The 10,212-nt window shown below is 39.2% G+C and overlaps 1 protein-coding gene across 1 annotated transcript; it reads right to left on the bottom strand.

Annotated features, from left to right (window-relative positions):
• Positions 1-5,428: 5,428 nt before the first annotated feature.
• On the bottom strand, positions 5,429-7,649 carry LOC135704749 (uncharacterized). Its single transcript, XM_065226231.1, has one exon. It carries the CDS (start codon positions 7,077-7,079, stop codon positions 6,654-6,656), a length of 426 nt encoding a protein of 141 aa, XP_065082303.1. The 5' UTR covers positions 7,080-7,649; the 3' UTR covers positions 5,429-6,653.
• Between the last annotated feature and the right edge of the window lie 2,563 nt (positions 7,650-10,212).

Genomic DNA, 10,212 nt, shown 5'->3' with positions numbered 1-10,212 from the left:
TGTTACATGTTCCATTTTCGGTTTTCACAAACTGTACCCCCATATAGAAATTACAGACGTAGTCCTACGTCAAAATCTATTCCTATGGCTTCGAGAACTTATCAACTTTCAAGACATAGAAAACTTTGCAAAATGTCAGGCTTTCAGGCTATTATAGGTCCACAATTCTAGACCTTGGAAATAACATGTGTTATCGAATTTTCTATTTAAATTGTGCTTACATTTCACACAGTTTCATGCAGTGCACATATGAAACATTTACGCCTTCATAAAATACATTTTTTTTTATCGAATAAATCATTGTAATTGTCACTTCTATGGATGCATTTTGTTTCAAAAAAACTTGGAAGTGCTGGGATGGCATGCGAGCGGGATGAAAAAAATATACAAATCTTGGATTTTGAACATGCGAATCTTGGATTTCGCTTTGGTGAATGAAGCAACGCTGTCTCGATGCCAGATTGAAGAAGCTGTAGAACCGTTCTCGATTCTTGATGCCGATCCCGCATTTGAAGCAACTATTAGTCTCGCACAGCCTACTGAATTTTAGAGTTTCCCGGACGAACCTGGAACCTGGACCACGTTGATTTTGAAGGATTACTTGAAGCGCTTCGCCATACTGACTGGCACATCCTTGAATCCACTGAAGATATTGACATTGCTATAGAGTACTCCTTGGTACAGTGTGTTACTTGGTTGATTTTGTTCCACTGCGCAGGCCATCTTCGAATCCACCTTGGGGAAATACACATTAACGACGACTCAAACGTCTAAGATCCAAAGCACTCCGAACCTACTGCCAGTCTCGTTGTCCTTTGGCCAAGCAACATTTCGCACGTGCTAGTAACAATTATCGCACGTACCTATAACCGTTATCTGTACAAACGCTAATGCAAACAAACTCAGGAAAATCTACGCAGACATCCACGACATTTTTGGAAATTTGTCAACTCTAAACGGAAGGAGAATGGGTTACCCGTTGAGATGTTTCTGGGCAATGAAGTCGCCACTTCCGCTTCGGAAAAGTGCAATTTGTTTGCCACTCACTTTAGAAGGGAATTCAATGATTCTATACGTCGTCTGCACGTCAAATCACAGAGGCTTGTAGAGATACACCCAGTGGGGTGTCTGTTCGCTGAGAAGCTTTGCGGTCACGTCGAATCAGGTGGACTCCATGATAAACAAATTGAAATACTATGTGTCCAGTCCATATGACATACCATCATAGAGGTAACTCTAAGACTAGAAGGTCCCGAAATAACGTGCTCAACTTTTTGGCTCAGCTCTGGTACTCTCTTCGGTCCCAAGCTAGTCGATTCACCCCTCGAAACATAGGAAAATCCACTAACCCCTCATTTTATCTGTCAAACTTTCATAGAGAATCAAAACAAACATTCTGTAGTAGTAGAATTTCGATTAGAATGGGATACGTTAATCGTTTGCTTGGGACCAATAGACTAGTCAAGTAGTGAGCCAATTTCAAATCGTTAGTTTCGTATTGATTGTTGATCCCATCGTGTATCCTAAAAAAATGCGACGAAGAGTTGATTTTCCCTTTTATGACACTTTTCAACATATCTTACGGAAGCGTAGTTTTCCCTCAAGCTGGCAAACGTCAGTCTGTTCCCCGTGTTTAAAAAAGGGGATCGACAAAACGTCGAGAAATACAGAGGAATAACTTCGTTGTGTGCAAGGTGACTATATAAAGGTGTTCTAATGTGTCAAATTCATGATTCAGCCGTGTTGGATTTTTGTATGGGACAGCGACCGAGTTTGTTTACAATTTGATCTAAAACCGCACTTTTCCCCCCCGCAACCTCCTCGCCTAAATAGTGACAAAGCTGTATCACCATTTATATACCCACCATGGTTGTGTGCTTGTTCAAAGGGTTTCCAAATCAAAATAAGTTATGTACTTTTCGACTCCTGCAAGAATTAGATTTCTACGGATCAGCACGGTTTCTACCGAGGGGGGCGACACATCTAAATCTCAATTCTAGGTGCTCAAAAAATCTAACACTAGCGAATCAATCTTCGAAAAATCTGCACTCATTTCTCGCATCTTCTTGCATCGCGCATCATCTTTTTGCAGGAAATCTTCAGAATCAATCTTTATTCTACTTACTCAGCGTGCGCGCAGCTAGCCACAGCAAAACACAATCTTCCCTGCATCGTAGATAGAGTCGCCCCCCTCGGTTTCTACCTCAAAGATCAACATCTACTAATCTCATCCAGTTTGCTTCGTTTTGCATAAGTATTTAACATTAATGCTGGTGCTGAGATCGACACCACGCATACCCTGATTTGAAGTCAGCTTTCGATAGAGTTGACCACGAAATATTACCAACAATCAATAAGAAACTAACGATTTTAAATTGGCTCACTACTTGACTAGCCTATTGGTCCCAAGCAAATCGATTAACGTATACCTTTCTAGTATAAAGTCCAGTACTACACAATGTTTGTTTTGATTCGCTATGAAAGTTTGACAGATCAAATGTTTCCAATGTTTCGAGAGGTGAATCGATTAGCTTGGGACCGAAGATAGTACCACAGCTGAGCCAAACAGTTGAGCTCGTTTCTTCGGGACCTTCTGGTCTTAGAGTTACCTCTATGATATTACTGAAACGTCTAGAATGAATTGGTGTCTCTGTGGATCTTGTTAGCTGGTTTGGATCATACCTTACGGATCGTAACCTCACCGTTAATATCGAATTTGAATATTCGGAACAATTTTCAAACTTATCTGGGTAAAGGTAAAAACCTGGGTCCTTTGTTATTCTCACTCTTCATCAACGGGCTTTCCCTCGTACTACCATCTAGCTGCCGTGTGTTTTACGCTGATGATGTCAAAATATACATGATCATTAAAGGTATCGGGGACAACTATGCTCTACAACCATAGAGGTAACTCTAAGACCACTGGGTCCCGAAGAAAATCATTATTATTTTTGGCTCACTCAGTACCAGTACCAACGGTCCCAAGCAGTCCCAAGCTATTTCACTCACCCCTGCATGTTCTGCATGAATCCACACACCCCTGATGTTATCTGTCAAACTTTCATAGCTAATCAAAACAAACATAGTGTAGTAATAGAATTTCAACTAGAATAGGGTACGCGCACGCTGAGTAGATAGAAAGAAGATTGATGACGATTTTGCAGATTTCCAATAACGATGCACGATGCAAGTGAGATAGTGAGATTTTTAGATGTGTTAATGGCTAATAACACCAATAAACATACACAACCAATCATTTTATAATTGGGTAAAAGAGATCCGAAACAACGCATTGACTATTTTACGAACAAAAACGCCCTTCTGTCACTAGCACTTAACTGACGTGTGTAGTTCTGCATACGCATCAGGGCATTGAATTTCTGGTTCGAATCGGTTTCAACCACAATATCTAGATCGGCAAAGTACGTTGACGATTTGGAAAAAAAAGTACGACTCCGTCTAAAATTAACAACGGGGGGCGGGGCTCACATGCCCATCAGCAAAACGTTTCAGTTTTGTTTGTTGGGCGCAATAATCAGCCGCACAAGACCGAGATGATGAATTTTCACGCTACATGAGTTTGTAAACAAATTCCGCTCGTGCTGTATTTACAGCCATGAATGCGCAAACGGTTCTGTTGTACCGGCTTCGTCGATTCCCGGGGTCCATCTCTTCGAGGTTGGCAAAAATATAACACTTTTTTGCTTTTTCCTACAGTAAGAACAAATGGCGGAAGCAGGTGCAGTAGGTGCAGAGTCGAACAAGGTGGAGGCAGATTTCTTTTTTAAGCCATTATTGCATTGACGCACGAGGAAAAGAATTTGTTGATTTTTTTTTTCGGTTTTGGTTTAATGGTTCGACAGTGATGAATTTGCACAGTCTCAAGTGTGCCGGATAGAGATGCTTCGGACAGTGTTGTCAAATAGATTCACAGACAAGTGGGTCGAGTCAGACGTAGACAAAAACCTTCCCATATAGACCTATGCTGACTTTCGAAGAAAATAAAGAAATGTTGCAAATTGGTATAATTTTCAATAGTGATATTTATTTTTTATTTAGGTATCATGTTTAAGTTGTTCATAGGTCCAATATATCATATGTTTATATAAAATATATCAAATTCTGCTTAATACTATTACAAATTTTAAAACACTTACACAAACAAAGGAAATAAATTATTCTGTTGAAACTAAACGACAATCTTTTCTGGGTACAGAAAACCAATCATTCTCACAAAAGGAGATATTCTTCTATTTAAATCCGCTCTCAACAATTTCCTTCTGAGATGTGTTTTGGCAAAGTGGAATGTTTTGCATTTTGATTTCCGCTTAGGATTTGGGAGGATCATTATAGTCATCCTTAACCGCTTCCAGAGTGGTTTCAAATTTTACTATATTGCCTTTTTTCTTTCCGTACAACCACACGATGAAAGTGTGAGTGGAAGAAAACCTACCACAGCGTTAAAAGCATAATCTAACTATACAAAAAATTGCTACCACATTTGACTGACTCAAATAAACGCAGTTTCCAGCGTCTTATGATAACTTAATAGCAAAAATTAGAATCTACTTGTAGTAACTTGTTGGTTCGCTATCCCTACACAACACAAAGTGTAATTATTAAACCTAAGCAGCAGTCTTTAATTAAAATAAAGCTTCATTTTGCGTGATATTCGTGATATTTGTCCATTTGTTGGTATTTGTTTTTGTTCATGTTTTTTGCTAATACTATTCAAATGTGTCATATGCATACATTTACGATGGGAAACGGAAAAGCTCTCTAAGCAGGACATCTATATCAGGCTTTGTAAGGTTATTTTGCCAAATAGGATATTTGAAATTTTCAATTTTTTTATGAAGCACATGCTCTTATCCAGTATATTCCCGAAGGAGCATTGTGAGTAACTGGAAATGGCTAAATGTCCATTCTTAGATAAAGCGAGCATGAAATATTTACAAACAACGATTGGATAGTTACGGATTTGCCTGCTCTTGTGTGTAAATATATGCTTTAAGCGCACTAAGTTCTACGGATCGATCACAAACAAATCACGTGGTGGAACAAATTTTTCTACATTACTCTACGAAAACAAACGTCGATTGACCTACGACATGTTATATAAAAAAAAAACCTCCGTCATTTGTCTGTGATAGCACCGCATGCTTTGCCGATTTTTCCTCACCCGCTTTTCATTTACTATGGGACACAAACGATAAAATACACAAATGTACAAGCACTCACATGGCGCGTTTAATGTTTGTTGCTTCTCCGAATCACAGCTAACTTTTACACTCAGGCTTTGAAAAGACGTACGTTTCCATTTTTAAATGTTTAGGTATGTGTATGTGTGTGATAATGCGTGTGGTCATAAATAATCTTCGATTTTCCTTCTGTCTGCACTCTCGTCGGGTTTTTCTCTCCTCTCATGTTTTGGTTTTTCGCGGGTCTCTCTCCTGTATACTATTCCGCGTGTAATAACACCCAAACACGAGACATGGACACATTAGACACCTATATAGATTTGTATCATTTTTTTGAAAAACCGAAAAGGTTCGCTTTTGCACTTAAAACGTGATAATTTGGTGTGTTTGTCTTCAATATCGTACCCGACTGGTGGGCTGATTGAGTAAAAACGTGTGTATAATATATTGTTTCGTAGTTTGTTTTATGTTATCTAATGTAAATCTATGTATATTTAGCACATATCACAGATTTGGATTAGATTAGTTCAATGCATTTCGATCTGACGTACTCTCGGTCGATTAGGTACCGTTGCGGGTTTAATTCCTTTTTGTCTATCCAATACCAATAATTTAGAATATTCGATTATTATTGATACATATACATAGCTCACTTCCAAAGAGTTATTCACGTCTACAAGCGCGGCCGATGTGTATAGCATGTTACGTAAATTTGTAGTTTTTGCTCGCTTGCATTCGATTTTGTCATCATGCGGCAAAACAACGGTTAAAAGCGACTTTCTCGGTCATCGTTGAGCAACAAAGCGAATCAGATACATAAGATGTCTCTTCACAGTGATTAGTCTCTTGAGTCTTAGACATTTCTCGATGATAAGGAGAGAAGGAATAACTGTTTTTTTTTTTTAGAAATCAAATTGTCATCTGTTACATAAATAGATAAAGCTGCTGCTTCCTAACGTATTCAATTTGGACTGTCTCTAGTCTGTGGAATCTAACCGTACAAAAAAAAACAATTTGTGCTTCTATCTCGATGTACAAGTACGCCTCACCGGTAGTTCTGTTTATGTTTTATGCAGATAAAACATCGCACTTAATGGCACCCGTTTTCACCTGGATGATATTCTGATGTTGGTCTCATAAACGATTAGTATGTGTATAGCTTACGGAGTTAACAAGATTAGGTCTACTGTATTGTTCCAAAGAAGCAATCGCCAGAAATTACCTCGGGGCACTGAGAGTACCACGCCTGGATCGGCACCGTCCACCGTCACTGCAACTGTTGGTCCGACGCGGTGCACTGGAACGGTGACGGGGGAGTGGTGGTTTGGACGTAACGTGCAGGATACTGTCCGACAGCACCAACTCCCCGTTCTCGAGCTGTTCCCCATCATCTTCATCTCTTAAATCTATATCGGCATCTGGAGGGTCACTACTGGACATCGGTGTATCTTCTCATGAACGGCCTTCGGTGGACTTGCTCTTCCGTAACGATTTGCGCAACTTGTCCACCAATCGGGTGTGGAACTTGTTCAAACTGCTCTGACTCTCGGTGGATGCCGGTTTCGGTGGACTGCTGCCGGCACTGGCCTTGCTAGGGCTGGTAATCAGTGAAGTCTGCGAGGTGCGCGATGAGTTACGCGAAAACTGCGGCCTCGAAGCCAAGTGCGACATGTACATCGGATGGCTACGATGGCGGGATGGTGATCCGGCCATAAACTCGTTGCCCGGTGATGTTGACAAACTGGGGCAATCGGACCGTGAACCCTCGGACACCTTTCTCGAACGGCATGCATTGTTGTTCGAACACTCGGAAACTCGCCGTTGGCGGCCCTTGTAAATGTCGAACTCGTTCTTCATCACTGGCATCATAAAAGCCATGTTTTCGTTGTTGATTTTTTGGTCTACCCTCGCACGAGATACAACCAAATAGTAGAATTATGCTACGGTTATCGATTACTTCGTTGTACACAAATGCGTCTTCACCTTCTACCGAAAGACACTAGCGACGTGCAACGTCTATCGTATCCAAGTAGATTCACTCAAAAAAAATCGATAATTTTCCCTTCGGTTTACGTTAACGCTTGTCCAACTTAACGATATGTTCACGTTTGTTTGTGTGCGTCGTTTCAATGTCGAACTTTCCCTTTAAGGCAAATCTTCTTCTGCGTCTTCCGACTGTGCGAGAAATAGAAAAATCACACACTGTAACTGCTTCCAAATAAATTGTTTACTGTCTTTCTACAAGTTTCCGGAAAATCTGTTTTCCACCAGGTATCCAATTTCCAATATTGATTCTGTCCACGCTGTTTAAGCAAGACTTTCTAGCTATTTTCACTCTTCTTGGTGTAGCAGCAATAGTAAAATTGTCTCTTCCTTTTTTTCACTCTTCTTTTCGGTTTTCTTCGTTGACCCGTACTCGGCTGTGTCTCAAAACTGAATGAGTGAACGAGCGACCATACAGCCGACTATATTGGTATTCACTGTTACCGTACCGATGACGAAGGTTCGAGTGTATGCTCGCATACCACTGTTCGTGGCGAATGGAATCTGCGGACCCGAGCACCTATACATCAGCAAGTGACGTCACACCCACAGCGGAAGAAAAAAGAACACAAATCAGGAGAAGGACCGAGCGAAAGCATCCTATAGGTAGCGCCGCCGGCTGGGTGTCGATAACTGACGTCGTTAGGGGCAACATTCTGAAACGTTCTCATTCGCGCCAATTCCGTATTTGACGTCGAGACACGTGGTTCTAAAACGTAAACATTAAAACGGAATTCAACATGCATTTGCGTTTGTTTGTTTATTTGCTTGTTTGTTTGGTATGGAAAGAAGGTTTTTCGAAATGAATCATATTCACGTTGTTCTTTGTAAAATATTCTATCTACCAAGGTGGTAGCGGTCCAAGCAAAGAAGTCACACCTGTAGACTAATATATACACGTCTTAAAGATTAGTATATCGCACTCCACGTGGTAGTATGGCAACCCATGTAAATTTTAGGTGAAGTCAAGGATGCCGTCTAGTTATAACCTGTTATAACAAATCATATATTGAACCCTCGCATAGAAAACAACCATGAGAAGTGCCTAACCAGCTATTCTGGATATAGGTAATCATAACCTTATGAAGGAAAATTTTATTCCCTACCCTTCGTCACGTTTTTCCCATATTTAATTCATTGTTTGTCACATAGTCTTACAACCCCCTTCTCCATTAGAGCGAGCTATATCATCTCATATCACCACCTTGTTATTACAGTACATGAGTTTGTAAACAATGGGATCAATCGTCGATTTCTGGCGGATAAAAGCTCAATCTCGCATGAGGTAGGAATCATTCCTATACACCGGATTGTGTTGTTAGTTTTCAAGATTGCCGATAATCCAAGAAAATGGTCATACCTAAATTATCGATAATGATGGATTTCCAAAATAAACGTTCAAAATGTCCTAATTTTTAGTAAAAAATAACCTATTTTAAGTAAAAAGTAACGATTTTTATCGGTAAAAAACAACAGCAACAGGATTTGGTATAGCATATATCTACAACCCTTTCCAGAAGGTAGCGTTTCATATGACTTTTCATACGAGTCGATGTACGTGGAAAATAATAATTGACAGCATCGCAATATTTTGTGTAATTCAAGGGTCATTAAATAGCCAGCAAATATCAATTAATCAATAGAGTTAGGATATTATTTATGATTAAAAAAAACTGGCAGTTGAATTTGAAAAGCACACAATCCAGCTTTCCATGCTCGGTAGTGGCCGCCTGTATGTATGAATAAATGTATCCTTCACTGTGCTTTTTGACACTAGCTGGAGGGCGTATGTTGTTCATTAAAAATTTTATCTTCTGTACCTGGTTGAGAGAAAGGAAGGGGTTAAAATCTGAACCTCCAGATAGTGTCAAAAAGCACAGTGAAGGTTACATTTATTCAAACAAACAGGCCACCATTACCGAGCATGGAAAGCTGGATAAATAAAGGTGATTGCATTATTAGGTTGTTGGTTGTTTTGTTAATTGTCATTTGGGGTAAAGATGATTGGTATAATGGTCGATTGGCATAACGGTCATTTGACATAATGCATAAAATTTTGAATTAAAAAAAACAGTGAAGCATTTTCCATCTTTTAAACATGAGCAGCTCATTCGAGTTTTACTGTTCTTGATCTTGTGAGTCCGATATGTATGTTAATATGTTAACTTATTATGCCAAACGTCCATTATGTCAAACGTTCATTATGCCGAACGGCTTTAGGCTGAACGTGACACACTTTTCGATTATAATATTTTCTCATTTGATCTGGTGAGCGAGCTGGTGAGATTAAGAAATCCTCTGAGTATTTCCAATGGCAATGGCTGGTTTGGCACAGATTTTGACAGTTCATTTGGCTCAAAAATACTCTACGCTCATCTCCACTTTTAGGATTTATAATCAGACCCTTCTTACTTATTTGAATTTCAAGAAGAAGATTCAGTCCACCCAATTTAAAATTTATGGGCATGAATCCGAGCATGAAGCTCAAATGAGGTAAATGATCTTGTTATCGAGTACTCGTGTGTTTTATTAGATGACATAACAAATGTCCAAATTTATGCTTAGGATTTTTTTGAGATATGACCGAAAAACTAACGAGCAGTCATATGACAGCTATAAAGATTATCGCTTTCTTGTTTGTTTTAGGATTTTCTTAGAATGACGCGTAACTGGCCATTAGTTCGATAAAATACTTTCATCGATAACATTTTTCAGTTTATATTATTTTTTTATGTATTGCTTAGATAGTTTCCTTATCATTTCACTAAAAATATTTATTCCTATGATGAGGTCAATAGTTATGGGTTTTCAAAGTAGGTTTAATGGTTTTAATATTGGCGTATGGATCTAATGATTGTGTACATCAATAAAAAATACCTGTTCCTTAATTTTTTTTAGAACAATTCGTCATCTGGATAATACAAATTGATATTTTTAGTTTCTAGTGAAATTTATGTATGGGCCCAAT

This window comes from Ochlerotatus camptorhynchus, unplaced genomic scaffold (assembly GCF_037179485.1).
Source record: "Ochlerotatus camptorhynchus isolate MF236.1 unplaced genomic scaffold, CSIRO-AGI_Acam_v1.1 ptg000247l, whole genome shotgun sequence".
NCBI lineage: Eukaryota > Metazoa > Arthropoda > Insecta > Diptera > Culicidae > Ochlerotatus > Ochlerotatus camptorhynchus.
The sequence above is the reverse complement of the archived record's forward strand: the minus strand, read 5'-3'. Positions and strand labels throughout refer to the sequence as shown.